This window comes from Pseudopipra pipra, chromosome 18 (assembly GCF_036250125.1).
Source record: "Pseudopipra pipra isolate bDixPip1 chromosome 18, bDixPip1.hap1, whole genome shotgun sequence".
NCBI lineage: Eukaryota > Metazoa > Chordata > Aves > Passeriformes > Pipridae > Pseudopipra > Pseudopipra pipra.
Window position 1 is genome coordinate 6,920,001 of NC_087566.1, and position 25,580 is coordinate 6,945,580.

General features: G+C 59.4%; 2 protein-coding genes across 4 annotated transcripts; one reads left to right on the forward strand and one right to left on the reverse strand.

The window, feature by feature from the left end:
• Positions 1–7,066: 7,066 nt before the first annotated feature.
• CRYBA4 (crystallin beta A4) lies at positions 7,067–21,541 on the reverse strand. Its single transcript, XM_064674861.1, has 7 exons — positions 17,076–21,541; positions 16,838–16,956; positions 16,485–16,626; positions 16,251–16,393; positions 14,273–16,100; positions 11,848–13,761; positions 7,067–11,625 (listed from the first exon to the last, which is right to left on the reverse strand). The coding sequence occupies exons 1-5, from the start codon at positions 17,112–17,114 to the stop codon at positions 15,953–15,955; spliced, it is 591 nt and encodes a 196-aa protein (XP_064530931.1). The 5' UTR covers positions 17,115–21,541; the 3' UTR covers positions 7,067–11,625; positions 11,848–13,761; positions 14,273–15,952.
• Positions 20,628–25,354, forward strand: CRYBB1 (crystallin beta B1). 3 transcript variants are annotated; one of them, XM_064674858.1, is made up of 6 exons: positions 20,635–20,895; positions 21,534–21,693; positions 22,565–22,683; positions 24,351–24,483; positions 24,613–24,755; positions 25,026–25,354. In XM_064674858.1, the coding sequence occupies exons 2-6, from the start codon at positions 21,553–21,555 to the stop codon at positions 25,204–25,206; spliced, it is 717 nt and encodes a 238-aa protein (XP_064530928.1). In that variant the 5' UTR covers positions 20,635–20,895; positions 21,534–21,552; the 3' UTR covers positions 25,207–25,354. The 3 variants fall into 3 exon arrangements, with proteins under 3 accessions (XP_064530926.1, XP_064530928.1, XP_064530927.1); XM_064674856.1 differs by having other exon boundaries at positions 20,628–20,895; positions 24,351–24,755; XM_064674857.1 differs by lacking the exon at positions 20,635–20,895 and having other exon boundaries at positions 21,511–21,693.
• The last annotated feature ends 226 nt before the right edge of the window (positions 25,355–25,580 follow it).

Here is a 25,580-nt window from a genome sequence, read left to right on the forward strand (position 1 = left end):
CTGAGACTAACGAGAAGACTTAATTGTGCTGCAGCAGCTAAAAATACATCTTTGTCAGCCATGGAATTGGTGAGCGAGTTACAGGGATGTGCAACCATCAGGATGCTCTGTGGCTCCTCAGTGTGGGTCAGACACCTCCAGCCATGTCCTGCCCCTGTTGCCATCTCTTGTTCCCCTGCCCACCATGCTCCCCTGTGCCCAGGCTGTGTCAGAGCTCTGGTTCCCCTCCATGTACCCCATGATGTCATCACTGTCCCCCACTAACAGGGAGGTAATGAGGGTCTGGGCAGCTCTGGACACCTGACCAGGTAGTGGCACCTGTCACTACCTGCAGTAATGTATTTCCCTGGGTTAAACATCCCCCTGACTGATGTGGATGGTGCGACACAGAGCAGGTCCCAAACAGCTTTATTTCATTTTTATTTGCATTTAATAATAATTTTCTTTTGCTTAGCTCATTGCGAATAATCCCAGTCTGACTGAACAGGAGATTGGATTTCATCCACCTTGGTTTCCTCTCCTAGGTGAGGGAATCACCTGCACAGAAATGGCACTCAGGGGGTTGCATGTGGGAATGCACCAACGGGTTTGCCAGGAAGAGATTTAGCACAGTAGTACAAGGACTGAACCATCACACAATCCCCATCCCTCACATCCCCATCCCTCAAATCCCCATCCCTCCCAGGCAGTGTGGAGAGGATCCATGGCCCCAGCATTGCCCAGGAAGGCTCCAGGCTGGATGGGCAGAGTGTTCTGCAGGGAAGGGCCATAATTCCCCTTTTTTATACCAATCTGATTAGGAAAAAACCCTAAAGCCAAGATTAATAATTTCAATAACAAACCATGCAAAGTTAAGGGCATTTGAAAAATGTTTTTACAACCTTTGGTTAACCTGCAGTAACAGCTGCTTGAGTGTGGATAAATAAGACTATTCTGTGGAGGAGACAGGAAAAATTGGTTTGATTTTAAAGGACACTGTTTGGCTCCCGCAGTGCTGTGGCATCCGAGGAAATATTGCATGGTGGCGGCTGCGCGTCATGTTTAATACTCAGAGATGCAGCCATGGAGAGCAATACATCTGCTGGCTCCTGACAGCTGGAAAGCTGGGGTGGATTTTAAAAGCAGCCTTTCTCTTGGAAAGAAAATTCTGAGAGGGATGCAGATGGAAAAAAAAAAACCCCTTTGGAATAGCCAGAATGTTCGCTGCCTTGCCAGAGATGCAGGAGTCATGTTTTGGGGCTGTCCAGGGATTCAGGAATCATGGTTTGGGGCTGGACAGGATTCAGGGGTCATGGTTTGGGGCTGGCCAGGATGCAGGGGTCATGGTTTGGAACTGGCCAGGGATGCAGGGGTCATGTTTGGAGGCTGGCCAGGTATGCAGGGGTCACATCTTGGGACTGGCCAGGGATTCAGGGATCATGATTTGGTGTTCTCAGCGGCCACAGAGGAGGCTCTGTGGGGGCTGCCCTGCTCTGCCCTTCCAGCTGTCACGACCCCAGCACATCCCTGCCCCCCAGCCTTGGGTGCTGCCACCCACCCTCCAGCACTGCTGCACACCATGGCCCCAGGAAATGCATCCCCTGGAAAATCAGCCATAAAATACAAATAATCCCCATCACCCCTTTTATAACAAGAAATCATGGCCCAGCTTGGAGCCAGAGACATTCTTTTCATCACCTGAAAATCCAAGTGTCTCTCTGCTTGCCTCTTCCAGCCTGTCCAAGAGGACTCAGGAGCCCACTAAAGAGGAGGTTTTAAGCCTCGTCATTAAGAATTCCAAGAGATCTGCTGGGCAGCATGGAAATACAAGAAATACTACAATGCCAGTGCTAAAACCTAATGAGAAATGGAACAAGCTGAGACAGAAGCTTAACAAGAAATACTGGACAAGTCCCCCAAGAAAAACTACAGGCAGCAGCAGCAAGGAGCTGCCAGTCGGCTCTGCAGCCGTATTGATCCAGGACGGAGAAATAGGAGGAGGCCTTTGGAAAGTAGATAAACAGGGAGATATACAGCAGGAGAGGGCCAGAACTGATGAAAACAGGAGAAAATGCAGCTTAAATCAAAGGGCAAATACACGGAAAGAGAAAAGGCAATAGGATTTGTGTTCATGGCTAAAGAGGAGAGTTGTGGGGTGGTGATCAGACACAGGGTAATTGAAAAGAAATGGAAAATGGAGTTCAGGATAAATATTTTCTTGGGAGAAAGTGGGCTGAAAGCTTGAAATAAGCTATTATTAATATCAGCCTGAATGTAGGGAGAATGTGCAGGGAGGAGGGTTGTGGGTAAGGGATGGGGAGTGAAAGTAGGGGATTAGGGTGCAGAATGGCTTCTACCTACCTGAGGGGCCCCAGATCTGAGTGGGGCTGGGGCCAGATAAGAAAGGTCTCCTCTGGCTGGGCAGAAGGCTGGGGATCCCCTTCCTTCCCTGCTCAAGAAGCTGGTGGCCACGTGCCCCTGTCCCAGTCTGCATGTCCAGCCCCTCTGCCTGCCCTGTGGCCAAGCTGTGGCTCAGGGAGCTCTTCCACAGGGGGCTCCTTGCTCAGGGATGGTGTGGGACAGGGTTGGAATGGGCCTGGAATGGTGTGGGGCTGAGATTGTGTGCAGCAGGGCTACAGGATCCTCTGGCCATCCCAGGGCGGGAGATGGGCACACCATCCCTGACTCCTCTGCTTGTTCAGGGAAACGCTGCTGGCTCTGGGGACAGCACAATGCTAGACCCCAAAGCTGTGGGGTTCCAGGGCTCAGGACTAAGTGGAGGATCCCTGTCCCTCACAGCCTTGGAACGAGGAGTCCAGGACACGGAGAGCTGGGGGCAGCACAGCTGGCTGCTGCCTCCTCCCGCTCCAGCCCCCGGTGCCACAAAGCAGGGAATCTGTACACAAATTCTCTACTTTCTGCCTGAATCTCACCTGTCTCTGCCTTGCTGCAAGACACACTCTCCACAGGCAGGAAATATGAGCTGGATGTGGGAATTTGCAGCCACCCAGGTTACTCCATCAGCACTGGGCAAGGCAGGGGGCTCCTGTGCCAAGAGTTTGGGGGACACAGGGAAGGGTCTGGGGTCTCAGCCTTCCACTTTGCACACATTTCCCAGGCATGGGCAGCTGCAGCCAGCTCTGCCTGCTGTCCCAAGGAATGTCCCAGTTCTGGATGTCCCATCCAACCTGGCTGCAGTGGGTCTGGCTGCATGCAGGGGGTCCTGAGCACCAGGTGGGCTGGGGACCAGAGGGGGTCCGGGTGATGGTGGTCCATGACATCCCAGCAGGTGCAGCCCACCCATCCCTCTCAGAGGGTATTTTGGGGATGTCTCCACAGTCGCCCCAGGGGGGGTCTGTGTAATGGGAGGGATGCATCCCCCCAGCCCCTCATCTCTCCATCCCTATGCGCAGTTGCCATGGCAATGAGGGAAGAAGGCTCCCTCACTCCCTGATGCTTGGCACCAGCGTTCCTCCACACGGCCTTGGCTGCTGCTGGGACATGCTGAGATGTTCATCAGAGCTAATTGCCAGGGACCCACCCCCATGCTCTGTGCTGAGTCTCATCTCCAGCCCATGGCTTGTCCCCCATGGCACTGTGCTGTCCCCAGCACTGTGAGGTGTTCTGCTGTCCCCAAACCTGGCCCAGACTGGGGTCAGCATCATCAGACTGGTCTCCTCGCTCCTAAACACCACACACACACTGCTGGAAAGTCAAGGCATTTCCCATATCTAAAAAAAAAAAGTAATTAAATGGAAAGGTCGTTCTTATTTATTCTTTTGTTACACAACCCCCAAGCTACCAAATAGTCAAATTAAGTCTTGAAGTGTTTAATGAAGGATCAGGGAAAACATCTCATTGGTTCAAACAGCCATTCCCATCGCAAAAACACGACACAAAGCACGGCTGCTCTGCTGGGCACTGTGGGGGCATCCCAGGAGCTGCCTATGGGCACTTGGGCCATGGGCCTGGACAGGGCTGGGCACCAGCAGCGCCGCGGCCGCAGCCCAATGAGTTCCCTGTTCTACTCACAGGGGAAGGATTTTTTTTAATAGGGCCCCATGGAGACATCAGAGCAATTTTCAAGGAGGTTTGAAGCCACCGGGAAGCTTATTAGATCCGTTCTGCAGAGTTAATTTGATGTTGGTAATCAGCGAGCAAGTTAAGCAGTTAAGGAGATGGCGGCTGCTGAAGGGTTGGGCTGTTTAGCCGCCTTGTAAGCAGTGGTTACTAATGAGAGGCTCATGAATATGAATGAGAGATGATTACAGTGTGGAAAGGGCAGTCAGCAAACCATAAACCTAATTTTAATCTTTTTATTATCAAAGTCACATTATTAATAATAGGCTTTACCTTGAGACCGAGCTCCATCAGGCAATTACTGCTCTCAGCAGCACTCAGCACCAGGGTCTGCAAGGGGCTGAGGGTGGGACCCTGTGTGTTGTGAAGTGCCAGGGCATCTGGGCTCTTCCATCAGCACAGGCTGGACCACCAGTGACCCTCACCCACCCTCCTCCCTGGGGCTGGTGCTTGGACAGTGGCACAAGGAGCCAGACGCAGAGACCACCCTGTCCCTCTTCTCGCCACAAGCACAGCAGCCCTGTCCCACCAGCCACAGGCATCCTGGTCACTGCCACCACAGGGATGGCACGTCACAACTGGACACTGTCCCTCAGTCCTGGAAAAGGACAGTCCTATTTTCTCCATGACTAATTAATTGTAATTATTTCCTTATGGCTCTATCGATACAGGTGCTCGTGTAATGAGGCAGCAGTTCCTGTGTGAAATGCTGAAGCAAGGGATGTAGAACATGTTAAAAAATATTAATCTACAAATGAAAATGGTTTTAATTGGATTCTGCCTTTGGGGTCAGGTCACTGCTCCATTTTCAATCAGAGTTGTCCAGTCAGCAAAGCAGCGGCACAGCCCTTTCATAGGGAAACGGCGAGTGGCTCGCAGAGGTTAATAGGAATGTTGGAAAATAAATAGGTTATTGATTGATAATAACAATAAGCTGACTCCAGTCCTACCTTGGTGACCTTCTCTCACCCAACTTAGAGAAAACTCAGTTAGCATCTAATTATGGACTGCCTCACAATCCCGCGCATTAATGAGAGTGCGGCAGCGCAGGCCCAGAGCCCACTCTCGGCAGAGGGGAGAGCCCAAATGTGATCACTCCTGGAGAAACCAGGATCCAGGAGCCCTGGGCATGGCATGGAATCACAGGATGATTTGGGTTGGAAAGGACCTTAAAGGCCATCCAGTTCCACTCTCTGCTATGGGCAGGGACACCTTCCACTAGACCAGGTTGCTCCAAGCCCCATCCAACCTGGCCTTGGACACTTCCAGGGATGGGGCAGCCACAGCTTCTCTGGGCAACCTGTGCCAGGGCCTCACCACCCTCACAGGGAAGAATTTCTCTCTAATATCTGGTCTAAACCTACTCTCTGTCAGCCTAAAGACATTATCCTGGTGCCCAACTAAGCTGCAGCCACTGCCTTGTTCTACAAAGGTGGAAGAGAAGGACAGTGGCTTCACATGTGCAGAGCTCTGTAACTGAGACTTAAATTGCTTCAAGATGTGCCAGAATATCTTGCCTTCAGCTCCAGCTTCACTCATTATTCCACATATGGCTCTCTCAGCCCTGCTTGCTGCAAGATATGGAATAGTCAGAACTACCTGGGAAACAAGAAGATTCCTGGCGGTGGGCACAGCTCTAGGGGAGGAAAACCTTTCCTTGCCCAGAGGTGAGCAGCCAGCACAGGGAATGCCAGACAGTGGGAGAGCCAGGGGCAGGGGAGGGACTCAGGAGCAGGGGCATGAGGTGGGGATGAGCTCCCATGGCAGCAGCAGCCTCCTGCGCTCTCGAGGCTCCGGACACGGAGCTGCCCTGGACCTGCTCCCTGGCCTGGCGTCCTGCTCGCCTGCCCAGCTCTTTTGGCAGCTCCGTGGCCATCATCCGGTACTCGGGGCTTTAACAATCCCTCCGGCAAAGCCCTTCCTTCGAGGCCCCTCGGTGGCAGAGACCCCAGCGCCGCTCGCAGCCGCTCCGCGAAATGCCACGCATCCATTTCACAGAACCGCGGCGCAATTTGATGCAAATGAACAGCATTTCTCTTGCTTGTACACATTCCCTGTCAACACACGTTGAAGAGACTCACTGTGACATGTCAAAATGCTGCTCACGGCGGGGAAAATAAATACGGCGTTTTGGATGCTGCCTTCCCGCTCCGCCGGGAATGGCCGGGCAGGGGATGGAGTCGCGACCCCTCCCCGCGACAGCCGGGGGGGTCTCCAGCCTCCCGCACAGGAGAGGGACGGACAGGCACCGCGCCCTGCTCTGTGTGACCATCGTGTCCCAGGCAGGAATCACAGAATCATGGAATGGTTTGGGTTGGAAGAAGGCTCATTTCGTTCCACTACCCCGTCATGGGCAGGGGCACTTTCCACTAGCCCAGGCTGCTCCAAGCCCCGTCCAGCCTGGTCTTGAACACTTCCAGGGATGGAGCCGGGGCAGGGACTTTCCTGGAGCACGAGCTCCACCTGCCGCCGCCCTCCCGGCCCGGCCCGGTACCTGCGGGTGCCCCGAACCCCCCAGACCGGCCCCCCGCCCCCGCAGCCCCCGGCCGCTGCCTCCCCGCTCCGCGCTGCTTGCGGCTTCCCCAATCGACCCCCGGGCACGGCCCCGCCGCGGGGTCTCCCGGCTGGGAGCGCGGCGTGGGGTTCGTGCCCGCACTGCACCCCGCACCCCGCGCTGCCCGCCCCGATCGCTGCCCGCGTTGGGTGGTATCACCACCGCCCCCAGGACCACCCTCCGGCGGTGCGCGGGTGGGGGGGTGATCCCCCTCCTGAGTCCCCACAGGACCGTCCACTCAGGGCCCGGGGCGTCTCTATCCCCTCCTGTCCCTCCGCCCGCCCCGGGTGGCCCCAGATGTTCAGCAACATGCCGAGGTGGCTGCGGTGAGAACCATCTGTCCTGACCACCCCGCACCCCATAGTGTGTCCCGTGGGAGCTGGGGCACCCCCTGCCCCACCCCACCCGCTTCCCCCAGCCCCCCACACCTCACAAAGACACCAGACTGCAGGGTGGTTGCACACTTGCCATGTTCACAGTAGACATTACAGGCAGCGGGGACATCCTCGGGGCTGTGGGTTCATCCTCAGGGCCGTGGTGACCTGCGGGATTCCTGCTCACACCGCTGAGGCCACTCCAGGACTCCCTGCCCCAGAGCATCCCCACGCCCCACTCCAGTGTCCAGTCCAGTCCCACTGTGGCTGTGCCCGCTCTCACCGTGCTGACATGGGGTGAGTGTGGGGTCCTGCAGAGCAGGGGCAGCCCTGGCCAGCTTGGTCTGGGGCACCCTGGGCAAGATGGTGCACCTAGGGCTGAGTGACACCTTCTGACCTCTGCCCATGTTGCTGCTGGGGTGCCCCAGCCCCACTCCTCCCTGCACCAGCGAAGTGGGAGAAACAGACAGACAGACTGACCAACTCCTCTGCCAGCTGCAAGAATTGGGGAGCAGGGGCAGGGAGCCCCAAGGTGCTGGAGCAGAGGAAAGGAGCAACCAGGCTGTTTGGGGAAGCCTCCCTGCCCTCCAGGCCTGCTCAGCTCAGCAATGGTGGCTCTGCAAGGGGAGCAGCTACCCAAAGTGGCCTGTCCCCACTGACAGGTCTGTGGGTAGCATTGGCTGCCCCTGGAGGGCCACATTTGCCCAGTGCATCCTCTTAGCTATCAGGGTGACTTGTGGTCCCATGACTCCCCTCAGTGACCAGCCTGGGGAGGTCCCCCTGGGTGCAGGAGGGCTGCTCTGGAGCAGAAAGAGGGGTTATGGGGCAGAGAGGAGAGTCCCTCACAATGGTGGGCTCTGAAAACCCCAGCCCAGTGCTGGTGGTGCTCCTACCTGTGCAGGAGCCCTGAACCTGCCCACCCTGTGCCCAACCTGGCTTATCCTCCTAGCCCATTCCTGTCCCCACAGCCCTGCTTCCTCCTCTGCCCCCAGCCCACAGCAGGGCCCTGTGTCCCCCTTCCATCAAACATAGGAGCATCAGCCCAAAAACCCACCCTGGTGCCAGCTGTGTGGGGGAAGGGTAGGCACACGGTTAGTGGAATAAGGTGGAGGTTGGACAGACACGGAGCTGGGTGAGGAGGGGACCCCCATCAGCCTGAGAGCCCAGGGACACCCCAGCTGAAGGAGCAGGCTTGTGTCAGTGCAGAGCTGGGATGCCCAGGAGTAGTGGCAGCATTAGGGGGTGGACCCAGCCATCCGGGGGGACCCCACTCTGGTTCTGCCTTCCATTGAAGGCAGGAGCTGCTGTGGGGTGATGGTGACACCAGCCAGTGATAGTGACTGGGGAGACCATGGGGTTAGTGAGCATAAAGCAAAGCCAAGAAAGAGCAGCCAGAGCTGGATGCTGCCTGGATCTGTAACCCCCAGACAGAGCTGCCCTGACCCTTGGTAGGGACAGCCCCACACTGCTGTGTCCCCACAGCAGCCACGGTCTGGGATGTCCTCATGAGCCAGCCCATGCCTACCAGCAGCACAGGGCCACCATCCTCTGCTGGCACACAGGGCTTGGCTTTGCCCCGCTGGTCATGGCAGTCCTGAACACTGGTGGTGCCTGGCCCTGGGTCACCAGCCCATGTCCAAACCTACACTGATAGGCCAGGTCCTGGAGCCTTCACCTTGGCAGGACCCCTGAGAGGCTGGGAACGTTCCTCCAACTGACAGACAAACAGAAAGCAAAGCCCAGGCTGTGCCTCCATCACAGCCTGATGGCAGAGCCCCCTCTGATACCCACTGCCCCCTCCTGCCCTTGGCTCATTACCAGCCCAGCGGTCACACACAGGTATGGTTAGTCACGCCCACGCTGCTGGCAACAGCTTCCACATGCACCAGGCACAAGATAAACTGTGGAAAGACAAAGGGAGTGAAGAGAGGAGCCCGGGAGTGTCCGTGAGCCAATTCAGGGAGCAGCACAAGACCATTCCCCATGACAGATGACGTGGGGCCCCAGGAGAGCTCCAAACTCAGGCTCTGGTGGGGCTCATGGGCAATAGCATCACTCTGTGGCTGAATCTCTCTGGGTTTGCTGGATCTTTACAGCCATTACTGGTCATTATTAATGGTTTTGTATTGTCCTACTGCCTCTCAGCCTCTTTTCCTCATTGTGCCACATGAAATTTCTCAGAAAACAGAAGGCAAATGGGGAAATTTTCAAAACCCTCCAGTAAAGGTATCTTCCTTTCCATCGCACCGAATGGGAGCCAGGGATGCTCAGCAGCACTGAAAATTGGGGTGCTGCAGGTTGATAACCAGAAGTCCAGGAGGAGCCACCGTCACTTGTCATGGCAAATAGCATCCGAGAGGCAAAGTGCAAAGAGAGTTGGTTAGTAGCAAGAGAGAAACAGGTCAGGAAGGATTAGTACAGTGCTAACAGAAGTACAGGTTAGTAACAGAAGCAGGGCACCGGTCTGCCTTAGGACACACACACTGGAAGAGAAATGAAGAGAAAAGCAGCAATGGTTAGTTTGTTTAATTCAGTTCAGGAATGTGTTAGTAACAGAGATCTACTGGCTTAAAAAGGAACTGAAAAGCTTCTGCTGATAAAACCGTTTTAGGCTCCTAGTCAGCAACAGGCTCACGGGCAGAGCCGGGCAGGGCGTGCGAGGAGAAACCCTCTCCTCGTGCTGGCAAGGGCTGCCCAGAGCAGGGGCTGCTGGTTCCCTCTCCTGCCTGGGGCAGGGACTGCTGGTCCCCTCTCCTGCCCAGAACAGGGGCTGCTTGCATGGGCAGGGGCTGCCAGTCCTCCCTCCTGCTCACAGCTGGGGCTGGGGCTGCCTGTATAGGCAAAGCTTGATGGACACGGCCCAATGCTGGGCAGGGGCTGCCAATCCCCTCTCCTGCCCACAGCTGGGGCTGCCCTTGCCCGTCCCTGCCTGTACAGCCTGGCACTGACACCTGGCACTTCCAAATCTCCTTTCCCAGCTTTTCCGTTCCCCTTTAAAGGCAGCACTGCCGCCACAGTTAGTGGGTGTGAGGCAGGGCTGGCTGTGGGTTAGTAGGGCATGCACTGGGGCCAGTTAGTGGGTTAGTCCGTGTGCCAGGGGCTGTGCCAGCCCCCGGTGAGGGCACAGGGTCCCAGCGGGTTAGTAGGTTAATGTCGGAGCGCAGCGGCAGCATGCAGAGCTGGGCCCAGTGAGCAGCAGGGCTCTGGCTCACAAGAGCAGGAGGCGTTTTGGGGCGTTGCTACCACATCGAGATTTGGGAAGGTGTTATTGGAGGGTTTAACCTGCATGATGTAACCTGTTCTGAGTTAAATGCTTTGCAAGGATCTGCCCCTCTCATCCAGGCCAGTGAGGTACCAAATGCCCCAAGCAGTGTGTCCCCACACAGAGTGTGCTTCCCACTCCTGGTACTGGTGAGGGTGGGAGACTGGATGCATGGAGGAGACAGTCCCAGCAGTGCAAGGCAGTGACTCAGGTCAGGGCACTAAAGGAGCTGGAAGAAGCAGAGAGGAAAGGGGTGAAAACATTACTGACCATGCCTGGGGCAAGGCTATGGGCAGCTCTGCAAGAGCAGGGCTTCTGCAGAGAGCTGCTCTGGGTCTCCACTGAGCTCCCATTGCCTGTGAAGGGAGGAAGAGATTCAGCAGGGAAAACCATGCCATGGAGCAGAGGAAAAGTGGTCCACAGCTTACTCCTTCCCTGTCAGAAGCTGCCTCTCCATGGAGCTAAGCAGTGCTCTGAGGGGCAGTAAGAGCACTGTGCCCTGAGAAACAGGGCTGTGGTGGGGCACCCAGGGCACCCTCTGCCCCATGTACCTCTGGGTTACCTCCTCCTGCAGCACTAACTCCTGCTGGTCTCCAAGAGGATGCTTTTCCAGCTTGGACTTCAAGGCTCTAACACCTGCCACAAGCTGTGTCTGCCCTCAGCTCCCAGCCCACCTCATTCCCAGTTCTCCCTCCTGTGCAGAGACAGGGGCTGGAGCGACTGCTCGGTGCAGCCACAGCCCAACCACTTACTGGGCCACTGCCACCCCCACAGAGGTCATGGGAGGAGGATTCACTGCCCATGTCCCTCCACACACTCCAGGCTGCTCCACAGGGCAGGGGAGACAGGGTCCTGCTGGAACACAGCACTAGCACTGCAAGGCAGTTCCAGGGCAGAAAGCACCAGGACTTCACCAATAGACAGAAGGACAGGCAGGATCAGTGGGGACAACCAGAGTCCCTTTGTGCTCTGGCCATTGTGTCTCATTGAGGAGCTGGCACAGCTCCATCCCTGTAGTCTTCCTCTTCTCCCTCTCCCTACACTGTGTTCAGGAAAGGGGATGGGTCGCATCCTGCCCATGGCTGGGGTGGAGCAGCGGAAGGGAAGGGGACCCCAGCACCTTGCAGGAAAACCACGCGCACGTGCAGACCCGTGTCCTCAGGTATCCCCAGCGCCGTGTCCTCGGCTGTGTCCCCCGCAGTGGCCAGGCTCGTGGCTCTGGCCCATGGCACTGAGCACCAGGCTGCTCTGCTGGGGCCAGCCCGGCTCTGGCATTGTGTGCAGGTGGCGACGTCGGCTCCCCGAGCCTGGCTCCTCTCCAGGCACAGCCGGTCTGGCCAGGCAGGAGCTGAGGCCGTGCCTCTGGGGTGGTGGCACTGGGGAGCAGAGATGCTGTGAGACCCTGGGCAGCGTGGCAACCACCCCCTCCCCACTGGTGAGCATTCTCTCATGCAGGTGGCCCTGAAGATGGTGTGACCCCCTGGACACCACTGGAACCTGGGCAGGAAGGCTCCTGGCTGCCCAGAGCCCTCCCAGCTTGCTAGGGGTGGGAGAGCTTGGGGCTGGTACTGCCTGTGTCCCCTCCCTGGGGATCCTACCTGTGGTCACCAGCTATGCAAGTGCCGTGCAATGTCCCCCCATCCTGTGTGGCTCTGCGCTGTGGAGGCCGCGAGGGGACTGTGTGAACAGACTTCAGGTCAGTCATTAGCAGCTGCAAAAGAAACAACCAACGCAGCAAGGGAGAGACACACAGCACCGTCCTCAGGCAGAGCCGAGCCAAGCTGGCAGGAGCCTGGCAGGAGGGCTGGGCAGGGATCCTCCTGTCCCTTTCCCCTTGCAGAGCGGGGAGCTAGACCCACCACCAGGCACAGGGGGGCACCAGGAACCACCACATCAGAAATGGTGGCAATGCCCCAAACTGTCCCTACCTGGTGTGGGAACCCCTGCACTGGGGGCAGGGACTGACTTTCACTGCCACTGCCACTGCTGCCTCTGCCAGCTCTGCTCCTGCCCTGTGGTTAAGCTGGGTCACTGGGACCCTGTGGTTTCGCAGGCACCAGTTGTACTGGGACAGCTGGCAGTCACAACTGCACTGTGGTGGATGCTACTCCACCTCTACAGGGATACAGGGACACGTGGCTGGTGCCAGCAGCCAGCCCATGTCTGCAGCCAGCCACACTGCCTGCCCTGTTCCTGCTTCTGCCCTGCTCCTGTTTCTGACCTGCTCCGGTTCCTGCTCCTGCTCTGCTCCTGCTCCTGCCTTTCTCCTGCTGCTGCCCTGCTCCTGCTCCTGCCCTGCCCACCTGGAAAAGCCAGGACTGCAGCAGGTCCTGGGGGAGCTGGGCCGTGATGACTCTGCATGTTCAGCTGTGGAGCTGCTCCAGCTTCCCGCTGTTCATTGTCACCACATGCCGCAGGCACTGCTGGCAGGACAGTCCCTCCCATGGGGACAGCATGTCCAGGCAGCATTTGCAACCCAGCTGCGGGAATGAGCTCCGGAGATGCCATCGAGCATCTGATAAATGGATCCCCTGCCTGGATCTGAGCGGGAGGTGGGATCAGAGCGGGAGGTGCCTGTGGTGAGGCAGGCGGGACATGATGGCTGTGGGATGGCCTCTCTCACCCGGGAACGAAACACATCCCAGGAGACAGGGAGGGAAAACAATTTTGTGCAGGCAGGGCTCAGCTAAACACTCTGTCTGGGGCACAGTGAGCAGTGATTGCCAGCCATGAGCCAGAGCTTCCTCTGCCACACAGGGTGGGTGGCACATACGGTGCTGCTGAGCACCTGGGTTAAACAGGGGCTAGACCCCCCCCTTGGAGTGAAGAGGGAGGGACAGGAGCACAGGCTCCACAGCAGGCAGGAGCAGGGAGATAAGGCCACAGCAGGCACGGCATTGCCATGAACTGCCTGTGCCCAGAGAGATGATCTGTGGGATGTGGCATCTGGGCACCCCAGTCCCCCAGCTCCCAGCAGGGTGGCCAAATACCTTTGCCCTGGGCCCTGCCATCGCTGCCTGACCCTTGCTGCCATCCAGCAGAGCCTAGGCTCTGGCACATCCCAGGCTCCCGTGCTGCTGCAGCAGTGCCAGGCACTACCACCTTTGTCTGCAGCTCTGAGTCTGCAGCCTGGGAGAAGGGAGGGTGAGGGTGTGAAAGGCTCCCTGAAAACCCAGAACGCCAGAAAACCTGATTATTTCTGGGCTCCTCCTGGGGCCCTGGGCAGGACCTACTCACACACACAAAAGGCTGCAAGACAATGAGGGAGAGAAAATGGCTCCGCAAGAGGAGCATCTGGCAGGTTAACTCTGAAGGAGGGGCTGTGCTGTGCCCCAGGAGTGTTGGCCCCAGCCTCGCCTCTAATCCCCACCCAGGATCCCCAGCTTCAGGAGAAAACGGGGATTAGGAGACAAAGCAGTAAACCAGCATTTTGGCTACAATTCTTCCCAGGGGCATTGAAAATCAGGCAAGAATCCATTTACCTGGCAGGAGCCCTATTCTTGGTGAGGATTCTGAAAAAAAATACAAACAAGCGGTGCAGCAATTAGTTCTGATTTGGGCCGGGGGCTGCAGGCTGTGTCCAGGGTGGGCCAGGCTGCCCGGTGCCGCCTCCGGACCGGGATCACGCGGGATCGCCGGCCGGGCCGGGAAGCGGCCGGGAACAGGCTGCGGGATGAGCGGCTGCCCCTGCCTTAACAAAGGGAAGGGGCCCGGGCTGCCCCAGTCTGGCACCCCCGGGAAGCGGGGGCTCCTGCCGGGGCGCGAGGCTCTCATGGGATTATAGGGAATAATATATGGGAGGGGTGGGGTGTATTTTTTGGAGACGGAGCGGCAGGAGTAGCCCCGCCTGCCGGCTCCGCACCCCCCGGAGCGATGCCCACAGGACCCCCCGAGCCCCGGGGCGGCATCGCCCCCCGCTCCCGCCCCGAGGTGGGGGCGGCCCGCGGGCTCCCCGCGCCCCCAGACCCCACTGGTGCCCCACCTCCATCCGGAGGGAACGGAGCGATGTCCGCGGAGCGTTACCTGCTCCCGGGGACCGGGTTGGGGCTGGGGGGCGCCGGCTCCGCTCGCTTCTGCCCTCCGCGCCGCTCCTTTGTGCTGGAGCTTTCCCAGAGCATCCCTGAGGAAGAGGCGGCCGCGCAAACTCCTCCTCCCGCAGCCCCCGGCCCCCCCGGCCCTACCTACGGCGTAGGAGGATGCTGCAACTCGCTTTAAATTTTAATGCTGGAAATGCGACCAAGTCACCTTCCCCCCGCAGCACTCCCGCACTGCTCTCCGCTCCATATCGCTCCCGCATCGCTTCCAGCCCTGCTCCCGCATCGCTCCCCGCACCCTTCCCGCACTTCTCTGCACCGATCCCGCTTCGGGAGACCCCGGGGACCCCTTTGCCACGACAGCCGATAGAAAGGCCACTGTCATGCCCCCTGCCAGGACACCGTCCCCCGAGGTGTCACAGGCTCCCCACAGCCCTTTGGGGTGGTGTGGGCACCCCACAGCCCTGGGGTGGCCCAGGGGACACGGGTCGCTGGGCAGGGGCTGCTGCGGGCACATCCCTGGGGCCGTGGTGGGCAGGATGTGGCTGGGCTCGGTAGGGGGGATGGCAAGAGACCCAGCCCGGCCTGGGGACACAGCCTTGCCGGAGGACAGCCCCTCCATCCCGGGGACAGCCCCACTCCCGGTCAGAGGGCCGTGACAGCCCCTCCTCAGAGCTGTGCAGCTGCTGGGCTCCTGCATTGTTCTCCAGGTCCCTGCCGGGTCCCTGGGGACCACCGGTCCCTCTGCCAGCTGTCCACCGTGTCTGGCTGTGTGCTGGATCATCACCCAGCCCCCTGCCCCACCCTGGGGCTCAGGAGCTAGGCAGGGTCGGAAGGGGGCCCAGGACAGGGGTCCCCCCCATCTTTGGCCATAGAGAGGCCAGGAAGCTCCACTCCTTGGGTCTCGCTGGCTGCTGGCCCTGGACGGGTTTGCCCTGGGGTGCAGGAGGGTTTCACTCAGCCCTTCCCAAAACTTTTTGTTTCTTCTTCTATTTTGCCTTTTTTATTGTGATTCCAGCAGACAGAATCCCTTTCTGGGCAGCATTCCCCATTCCCTCCACTGGTGGCCCTGCTACTGCAAATGTCATGGATGGGACATTTTCATCACATCAAACCTTTTCTCCAGAGCTCTTCTGAAATGAGGAATTTTTCTAGACCAGCCTTTTCCTGCCACATTTCCAGCTTTGGCTGTGCACTGGGCGTAGGGCAGTAAGGGATCAGTGCTCGGATGGGTGCAGGGGTGTGCATGAATGTGGGGATAGGTGCACAGCATGCACCTGCCACTTGCTGAGTCCTGCAGCTCCTTCCAGCCCCTGGCAGGTGCTGGTAGAGCAGACGGGGTCTATAGTGTAGTGGGATGTGGGGGTTCTGCAGAGCCCCTGAGCCTGCAGCTGGGCTGGCACAGGGCTTTACCTGCCTGTGACAGGGACATGTGCTGGTTGCAGGGGCAGAAAAGATCCCACTCACTCCATCCATGCCCCTGCAGACCCCCCACTCTGCCTCCACACATGACATCACTCCCGACCACACACCCTCATGGTCCCCCCTTCCCCAACTGCCAGTGCCGCCTTGGACAACTGAGCCTTTATTGAGCTTTGCCCCCACTGCCCCGCGGGACAGACGGTGCCCAGGGCACGTGGCCGGTGGTGCAGGGGCTCCGGCACCGCAGTCACTGCTGGACCCTGCGGATAGACTGGACCTGTCCCGTCTGTGCGTGGGAGCCCCACTCCCGCACATGCTTGTATTCGCCTGCGGGGCTGTCGCTCTCCAGGAGGTACTGGAAGCCTCGGTACCCCGGGTACTGCGAGCAGACCCACCTGCGACAGAGCAGAGAACGGCAGTGGCTCAGGGCTGGCAGCACCATGGAGCCCCCGCGCTGCGGGTGCCAGAAGCTGCCAGAGCATCCTCGGCCCCGCCGCGTGCCTCGGTGCTGGGTCCTGGCAGGGTGCGAGCCCCCGGGTACTCACGCGCCGGAGCGGACAAGGAAGGAGCCCACGGTGCTGCTGCCCCAGCCAAGGGCGGGCAGGGAGGGGCAGTCGTCGCTCATCTCTGCCCGCTTGCCCTGGAAGTTCTCCTGCTCGAAGAGCATCAGCCGGCTGCGCCCGTGGTCCTGCGGCCAAGAGGAGCACGGTGTTGGCACGGCCGCCCTGCCCGGCTCACCTGGCCGGCCCCGCGGGGGGAGCCGGGGCGGGGGCACTCACGGCGCAGGCGATGGGGCGGAAGGAGCACATCCTCTCCACATGGTAGGCGTTGCTGCCGCTCCACGCCTCCCAGCACGGGTAATCGCCGCGCTCCAGCACAAACTGCTGCCCCTGGAAACCGCAGTGCTCGAAGCCTGCCCACCTACCGGGGCGGGAGGGGGTTGAGACCCTCGGGGTGCCCACCGCCCCACTCACAGCCAGGGCTGTGCCCGCTGCGCACAACGGGTGTCCAGAGGAGGCGGCCCCATGGCTCAGGTGGCAAAAGGCACTGGATACCTCCATCCCCCAACCCCCCTCCATCCATGGGGTCCCGTGGCACCGTGAGGTAGCAGTGCCCCGAGACCCCCACTCACGCCCCGCTCTCGATCCTGCAGGAGCGGACGGTGCTGAAGCCATGATCCAGGGTGCTGTAGCAGTCGGTGGTGAACTCATGCTTCTTGCCCTGGAAAAAAGGCTCATCCCACACCGCGATCTGGGGGTGGATGGAGGGAGTCAGGGGGCTCCGGGGGTGCGGAGGCCCTGAGTAGACGCTGCAGCCCCATTCCCAGATGTTCACAGGATGTGGTGCTGGTACTGCCCAGGCTCCTGTACCTTCCAGAGACCGGAGGATCTCTTGCAGCGGTGGGTCATGGTGGCTCTGCCAGGGCACAGGGGAACAGGACTGTCAAAACTGCCCCTCTGCCCAGATGAAACACCCTCAGGAGCCCACGCACATCTCTTCACCAGAAGCGTGGGTGGCAAAAAGGGGGTTGCTTCCTGCTGGAGCAGAAAAGCATGGGCTAGGGCTCTCCCTGCCTACCCAGAGCTGCTGCCTGGGCTGTGCAGAGCAGTGGGCACCTGTCCCTGGCAGCCATCCTAGCACTGCCTGCCCGTGCCCGGGGAGACTCCTCCCACTGGCAGATCCCTGAGCCAAAGCACCCGTGCATGCAGCTAGTGCAGGCAGAGGAGTGCTGAGCTGGGAGTGCTGTGGAGGTGGCCATGTGCCCACACTGAGTATCAGCACCCTGCCACTGCCATGGCCAGCGATGACCCCTGATTCCCCAGTCTCCCAAGCCCCCAGTCCCCCAATCCACTGCCACTGCTTCCTGTGCCAAGGTGAGGTCTAACCCCAGATCTTGGATGCTCCTCCACGTGTTCCCACGACTGCTTGCTCCCAGGCCCCAGCCACGGTGACAGGGCAGCTGCCCCAGGCTCTGCCGCTTACCTGGGGTGAGGCACTGGTGCCCAGGGAGGTGACACGTCCCGCAGCCTCTGGCTGGGTTTTTATAGCCTCCAGATAGAGACAGAGCCCAGGGGAGCATTACTGAAACCCCTAACTCAGCACATGGCGGGGAGGAGGGACCGGGCAGAACAAAGGAAACGTGTCAGAGACGCTGATGAGCCGGGACATCGAGCGGGCCCACCGGGCGTGGGCTCTGACCCCCGGCCCCACAGCTCCAGAGCCGGGGCATTGCCCCCCGGGTCTGCCAGCATTTCTGCAGCGTGCCCTCCCCAGCACAGGGCTGAGCTGGGGCCGTGTTCCCACTCTGGCAGTGCTCCTCCTGCCTGCAGGCAGCACTGCCTGCACTGGGGGCGCAGGGAGATTTCCTCACCCAGTTCTGGGAAGTGGGAGGAAGGACACGTCTGTACTTGCTCTCCCTGGGAGGGCAGAACAGCTCTCCCTGAAATCCAGGGCAGTTCATTGCAGGGTGGGCACACAGCAGCCATGGACACTGTAACAAGCAGGGAACAAGGGCATGGGAAGTGAGGGGTGGGTTTGCAAAGGCATGTGAGGGACTGGAGGTGTAGGTCATGTTTTGGGCCGCTGCTGCAGCAGCCTCCTGCCTCTGTGCACTGAAAAGAGTCTGCTGCACCTGCATTTTGGGAACCTAAATACCTTTTAGCTTTACTCACCGTGACCCCCACACCTCATAAATCACCCCGGGGTCGTGTCAGGAGCATGCCAGGGCTCCGAGGGCTGGGCAGAGCCACCCACCCAGCCTGCACCTCAGAGCAGGCAGCAGCCAATGGAGGCTGTTAGGCCAAGTGAGAAAACTTGTATTCCCAGAGAGAGCTGTGTTTTGGGACAGCATTTGCCAGGAAACTGCCAGGGAGCTGAGCTGGAGCATCCTTCGTGCAGCTGCAGCCCCGTCAGCCCTGGGCACTGCAGGGGAGGCAGAGCAGGCGAGCACAGCAGCCTGGGGGGCTCAATGCAAGCAGCCATCCCCGGCTGCACCACGGCTGCACAGGCTGTCCCGACATCTGCAACCCCAGCAAAAGCCTTTTGGCACAATTTGTCCCCAACCTCTTACAGTGGCCTGAGCTAAACTCAGCTTGTGCTGGCCACCAGCACAGTGACCACCATGCGCTTGCTCTCCACGCCATGTCCTGGCACGGGGATATGGCCACAGAGCTGGGCTGTGCCGGGTGTACCCACGGTACCACTCAGCACTGGGCAGGGCTGCAGCAGCGGGAGCTCCGTGGGCAGTGGAACTCACCAGGGCAGAACAAACCCCTGTGCCCATTCCCGTGCCCTCTGCAGCCTTGCTGTGCCAGCTCTGGCCTTGTGCTTTGCTGTTGGAGCTGCGCATCCCACAGGCACCCCCGTGCCAGGGTGGGATGGAGCAGAGAGGGGCTTTCTAAAGCACCTGCAGCCAGCGGCAGGGATGGTGCACAGGGAGGACAGAGATTTTGTGTCTGGGGTGCTCAGGAACCACCGAGGACAGATCCCTGCTGTCAGCCCTGCCACAGCACTGGCTCAGGAAAACCATGGAGCTACTGTGTGATCAGAGTAACGTGGAGCAGCACAGAGCAGCCATCAGGAGCAGAGCTCAGTCCCTCTGAAATGTTTTCCCAATACCCAATTTCAAAGGTGCTGGGATTTGGAAGAGGAAGCAGAGTCAGGAGCAGGGGGTGGGTGAGACCTGCTGATTAATGCCCAGGAGGCACAGGGGAGGCAGCCAGGTAGAACATCCACTCTGGCTCCCAGAGGAAGAGAGGGCAGGTTAAATTAGAAAGTCGGGTAAAATCCATGGTGCCAATTGAAATCATGAATCCTAAACCACTGCCCAGTGTCCAGGTGAGAACCAGACTGTGGCAGTGCCCAGGGTAATGGGGCAGCAGCCCCCACACCCAGCCACATCATGGGCACAGCGCGGCCGCCAAAAAACCTCGGGAAAAGAGCAGATCAATACTTCCTTTTTGTTAGGGATTTTGAGCAATAGCCCAGAGGGCACAGCTGGATCCCACTGCTGCTGGGTGACACATGAGGGGAACAAAAGATGAGGGCAAAACACAGGGCTCTGAACTCTCTGACCACACACCCTCGGGTGAGGTAGTGCCCAGGAGCACTGATGCTGGATGCTGCGGGAAGCTGGGGGTGTTCCAAAGGAGTGTGCAGGTATTTACAGGATGAAAAGGATCACAGCAGGCAAACAGGGAGAGGATCTGATCAGAGGCTCAGAGGAACTCAGGAGAAGGTCTCCCCAAGGTACCATGGCGTGCAGGAGAAGTGGCACCTCAGGCTCATCTGCCACAGAGCCCAGTGCTGGCATGTCCCCATCCAGCCACCCTGCAACCCTTCTCCTGTGCCAGTCAGACAGAGCTGATGCCCCAAAACACTGTATGGGGTTTGGCACCGTGAGTGTGGTGGTGGCAAAACTAGGGGTGGTACAGGGGGAGCACAGCACGGGGCAAATGGGCTAAAAAGCAAGAGAACAGCCCTGCCAGTGAGCAGGGACATTCCCAACAGAGAGCAAACACCATTTTCCATTTTCAGGCACTCAGATGGTTCAGAAAGTGTCAGCTTCAATTACACATCATTTGAGAAAAAAAACAGTTTCTGAAGCATTTCAGAACACTCAGGTCTCACTTTCTGGCATCTTCAGAGCACTGCTGCAGGCACTTATGGGCACAGAGTGATGTTCAAAGCAAGAGGTTCAGTGTTTGGAGGGGAGAAATGGGTACAGTGTGGCTGCAGGCTGGGCGCTGTGGGGCTGCGGCAGCAGTGGCACTGGGGCGTCCGTGCGAGCCTGGTGCCAGGGGCGGTGGGCAGGGGAGGGCAGTGTGCCTGTGCCGGTGCCGGCGCTGGCCTGGCCGTGCCAGGGCTATATATGCCCTGCCGGGGCTGCCGCACGCGGGGCAGCGGGTGCCGCCGCGCGCTGCAAAGTGGCACGGTCAGGTCTTCTGTTGTGCCGCGGGCACAAAGGAAAGTGCTGGGTTCAGCGGCTGGGCACGGGGCCGGGGAGAGGCTTCCAGCTCGCCCAGCGCTTTGCAGGATGTGATGACTGGGCGGCCGCGCAGACACTGATGAGCTGGCAGTTCCTTTGTGTGCCCGCCCGGGGGTCTGCCCTTGCCAGGCTATAAAGTGGGGGCCTCGCGGCGCCCCGAAACACAAGCCCGCTCACTCCAACAAGAAGCAGCAGCTGCCCAGGTAAGAGGACAAAGTCCCCGGGCACCGGGCTGCAGCCGGACCCGAGGTGGGGAGAGGGAAATGCAGGGTCTAAGCCATGGCCATTGCTGTGGTCATCACGTCTGGGAGCACCTCGGTGCTCAGCATCCCACTGCCCTCCTCTCCCTGGGGAGCTGCTGGTGACATTCACCTGCAGGGCCGCAGCAGGGTGCCTGCTGCAGGGCCTCAGCAGACCAGGGCTGTCCCCTTCCCACTCCTCACATGCTGACCCCGTGCCCCCTGGGCTCCCATGCGCACCCCGTGCGGGGTGGCCCCAGTGCCCGGCGCAGTGTCAGGCCCCAGCCTGGCCAGGGAGAGCAGGGAGTGCCTGGACACAGAGCTGGGGGCTGCCCTGGGCACCCCCACAGTGGTAGGACCTCTGCAGTGATAGAGATCTTTTGACCACAGAAGGAGAGTGTGGACACCAGAACCTCATGCGATCCTCCTGGTGAAGGCAGATCCTCTGCCTGTGCCTGCTGGAGAACCTTCCAGCGGCTTCTCTCCTGGCCCTGGCCACCTACCCCATTGAGAGACCCCATCCCGATGTGACCATCCCTGGGGCGGGTGGTGGGTGCCCCAACCATGCCTTCCTCTAACATGCTGCTGGTGCCCTGTCACAGACTTGAGCCCACCACCGCGATGTCTGAGACCACAAAACCCACTGCTCCTGGACAGGCTGCAGAGGAGAAGGAGAAGGCAGTTCCTGCGCCAACTCCATCCCTTGACCCTGCTCCTGTCGCAAACAGCAAGGGCGAGGAGCCCTCCCCAGAAGCCTTCAGGGTAAGCGCCGCGGCTCCCCACGCGCAGGACACACTCCGGGGCTGCAGGACAGTGGCAGCATCTCTGGGGCAGGAGGAGATCATCCCACAGGGAAGGACCCCCCTCCCAGAGCAGGATGTGAGCGCAGGTGCCACCATCCCTCCCTGCTCTGTCCCTCTGGCACAGGCACAGGATTTGGGCAACTGCTGCAGGAGGGACACTCTGGGAGTTCCTTGGTCAGGACAGCTCATCAGTGACCATTGGGGACCACAGGCTTTGGAAACGCTGTCCCCTGGGTTGTAGCATCAGGACTGGCTGCTGCCAACTGCTCCCTCTGGTCACCCTCTGCATGTGGGGGTTCTGTGGTGCTCAGGGAGGGTGGAGGGGACACTGTAGGTGACAGGGCCAGCACTGAAACGCTGCAGTGATTCTAGGGCAGAATGCCACCGAGGCACTGCAGCGGGGCTGGGGATGAGGGGCAAGTGATGCAAGGACTGTGGTGACACTGTGCATGTGCCAGGTAGCAAAGGCCATGGCATGGATGCAGCTCTGGAAGAAGCAGCTTCTTCCCAGCAACCTGGGCACCGGCACAGGGAGATGTGGCTTTGCAGCATCAAAAATGGGAGCTGGATGAGGCCATCTTGGACCAGGGACAGCTGTCAGGCGGGACCTTCCTGTGTTCAGTCTGTGCTGTGACAGAGCTGCTCATACACAGAGCCCAGCTCGGCTTGCCTGGGCACCAGAGCTGAAAAGCTGCAGGAAGGCTTGGAGAGTTAAGGAGGACACGTGGGGCAGTAGGCTCATGTGTGCAGGGTCATGCAGGGACACACAGCACCACCCTGCTCTCCCTGAGCATGCCTGTCCCCATCTGACCCTTTTCCTGTACCCCCAGATCGTCGTCTTTGACCAGGAGAACTTCCAGGGCAGGCAGATGGAGTTCACCGCCGAGTGCCTGAACCTGGCTGACCGCGGCTTCGACCGGGTGCGCAGTGTCATTGTCATCTCTGGACCGTAAGTGACCCCAGCCACAGAGGGGACCGTGTCCCTGGGGATGCCCCAAGGGGGTGGGGACACAGCCCTGGGGGCAGCCCTGGGCACAATGTGGCATACAGGGGCATTTCCCTGCAGCCTGGGCAGAGCGGTGGAGGGCCAGCACAGGAGCAGGGTGGGGGTCCCAGATCTCCTTCAAGGGGGGCAAGAAGGCCAGGGTGGGTGGGAAGGATGCCAGGGCCACTTGCAAAGCAAAGGGCACCAGACAAAGCCAAGTGCTGAAGAAAGGTGTCCACCTGGACACCTGGAGCTGTCCATGGAATGCAAGGAACCTGCGGATTTTAAAGAAGCCAAGGTGAAATGAGTTGGGAGCCTTGGACCGGGCTGGTGGTCTGGGCCACTATGGAGACAAGGTTGGAGTGGGCAAGGACAGGCAGGGATGACTCACACGCCTGCCTGCACCCAGGCAGCTGAGCAGTGACAATGGGGCTGGGCAGGTCTGAAAGCCATGGGAACAGTTGACACAGGCAGGGACATAAACGATCCCCAAAGCAGATAACTGAACAGACAGATGATCTCCATGTTGAAAGAGCATCCCTCCGCATTGTGCCTGGCTGGAAATGGTGTGCTTGAAGGGCAGGGGGGCTTGCAGGGCTTTAAGCAGGATGCACAGGACACAGCTTGCCCTGACACCGGCCCTGAGGGATCAGGACAGTGACCTGTGGTCACCTCAAATGACACCATGTAGCACCAATGACTTTTTTATTAGGAACCCAGAATGCTCAACTCTTGAAATGAAAGGGGGATGGAGAAGCCTGGAAGGAGCTCAGGTGTGACACCTGGGAAGCTGCACTAGATATAAAGGGTTAAATTGGGTGAACAGAGAACTTAGGTATCATTGGGGCCCATGGAGGCTTCTTGAGAGTCACTGGTGAGATTCTGTGCCTAAAAATGTGCTTAAGGAAAGAGAAAAGCAAAATCAACCAAGCTGAGCCTTAGAAGCCAGTGTTAGGACATGCTGCTTGGGGCACCTGAATGTCTCCTGCCAGCGGGAAAACACCTGTTGGCATTAGCAGGAAGAGCCCAGTTTTGCAGGGAAATGGGAAGCAGCAAATGCAGGGCTGTTGTGGTGCCAAGGGCTTCTGAGGCCCCAGGCCCATGACATTCACAGCACTGCAGCACCTCGTGGCACTGCTAAAGAGGTGACATTGCAGCTGAGCAAGCCCCGTGCCCCAGCAGTGGGCCGGGTGCCAGCACTGGCTGGCACTGGTGCAGTGAGGCGTGTGAGCGTGCCAGGATTAGACAGCCTGGGCAGCCTGGGCCTGGGGGTGCGGGAGGGAAAACAGAGTCCTGAAATGACTCTGTGGTGTGCAGCGTGTGGGGATCACCAGTTGCCTGGGGGTCCCACTGCTCCCCAGCTGAGGAAGGGGTGCAGCTGCAGGTTTGGACACACATACCACTGAGCTTCCAGCCAAGAGTCCTCACCTCTGCTTCGCATCAGCACCAGCTCTGCCCAGACCACAGTGCCTGGGCTGGGAGAAAGGTTGGAGCAGGGTGGTGGGGCCACTCCTGGTACCTGCAGCCTTTTTGGATGCTGGGAGTCCCCTCCAGCACTCCACAGGCTGGCAGAGCAGGAGGGGAGCTGCAGGGTGGCATCTGACCTGCCATTTGCCCACCCCTCTCCCCAGCTGGGTGGCCTATGAGCAGGCCAACATGCGTGGGGAGATGTTCATCCTGGAGAAGGGCGAGTACCCTCGCTGGGACACCTGGTCCAGCAGCTACCGGAGCGACTGCTTCATGTCCATGCGTCCCATCAAAATGGTGAGTGCTTGGGAGCAGGAAGCACCTGCCGGGGTCTGCCCAGGGCAGGACTGTGCTGCTCGATGCCTCGCTGCAGCAGCTCCAGGGCTTCAGCCATGCGAGCCAACACCTTCCCTCTGTCTTCCCCAGGAGGCTGAGGACCACAAAATCTCCCTCTACGAGTCTGCTGACTTCAAGGGCAACAAGATGGAAATCCAGGAGGACGATGTGCCCAGCCTCTGGGCTTATGGTTTCTGCGACCGTGTGGGCAGCGTGCAGGTGCCCAGTGGAACGTAAGCCAGGCTGCAGTGGCAGCTGTCTTGTGTCAGGCTCCCTGTCCTCCCCTGTGCCCCGATCCACTGCTGCTGCTCTGAGCACCCACACGGGGCTCTCAGGCAGCCAGAAAGCACCACATGGCTGTTTTGGTGGCCCATCACCCAGGGTTGTGCCCAGCGCAGGGAGGCAGGGGCGCTCTGCCGGCTCCTTGAGTGTGTACCGGCTGTGGCACTGCTGCCTGTAACACCTGAGCCCGCTCAGGTGCCCTGTCTTTGCTTTCCCTGCAGCTGGGTCGGGTACCAGTACCCTGGCTACAGAGGCTACCAGTACCTCTTTGAGACCGGAGACTTCCGACACTGGAATGAGTGGTCTGCCTTCCAGCCCCAGATCCAGTCCATCCGCCGCATCCGGGACATGCAGTGGGACCAGAAGGGCACCTTCGTCACCCCCGACGCGCCCTCTGACTGAGCGTGCCGCCTGCTAGCTACGAGTCCCGGGCCCCGTGGGGCACCCCCGCCTCCCCTCGCGCTCGCCTGCCCAGCACTTTCCTTGTACATTGCACATTCCCTGGATGTACTCTACCTTGTGAGGCAAATTAAAAAAACAGAAGATTAGAGCTGCTCGGGGGTTGGTGGTGCATGAGCGCGGCCGCGGGACACTCTGCCTTCCTGGCCTGTGCCAGCCCTGTGCTGGAGCCGGGTGGGACATGGTGCAGGGTGGTCTTCCCAGGGGAGTTGCTCCCCATGCTGTTGCTGGGACATGGGAGACCCTCCGTGTGGAGGAAAAGAGGTGGTGTGGGAAAGGGCAGGAGCCTCCTCAACTGGACCCCACCAGCACCCGCG

What these genes read in the sequence shown, in the direction of transcription:
- CRYBA4 (XM_064674861.1), bottom strand. Translation starts at nt 17,114, where the DNA reads ATGACCCACCGCTGCAAGAGATCCTCCGGTCTCTGGAAG. An exon ending in TGCAGGATCGAGAGCGGGGC is followed by an intron (nt 16,627 to 16,837) that starts GTGAGTGGGGGT and finishes CCGCCCCGGTAG; the next exon opens with GTGGGCAGGCTTCGAGCACT. An exon ending in TCCGCCCCATCGCCTGCGCC is followed by an intron (nt 16,394 to 16,484) that starts GTGAGTGCCCCC and finishes TCTTGGCCGCAG; the next exon opens with GACCACGGGCGCAGCCGGCT.
- CRYBB1 (XM_064674856.1), top strand. Translation starts at nt 21,553, where the DNA reads ATGTCTGAGACCACAAAACCCACTGCTCCTGGACAGGCTGCAGAGGAG. An exon ending in GTCATTGTCATCTCTGGACC is followed by an intron (nt 22,684 to 24,350) that starts GTAAGTGACCCC and finishes CCCTCTCCCCAG; the next exon opens with CTGGGTGGCCTATGAGCAGG. An exon ending in GTGCAGGTGCCCAGTGGAAC is followed by an intron (nt 24,756 to 25,025) that starts GTAAGCCAGGCT and finishes CTTTCCCTGCAG; the next exon opens with CTGGGTCGGGTACCAGTACC.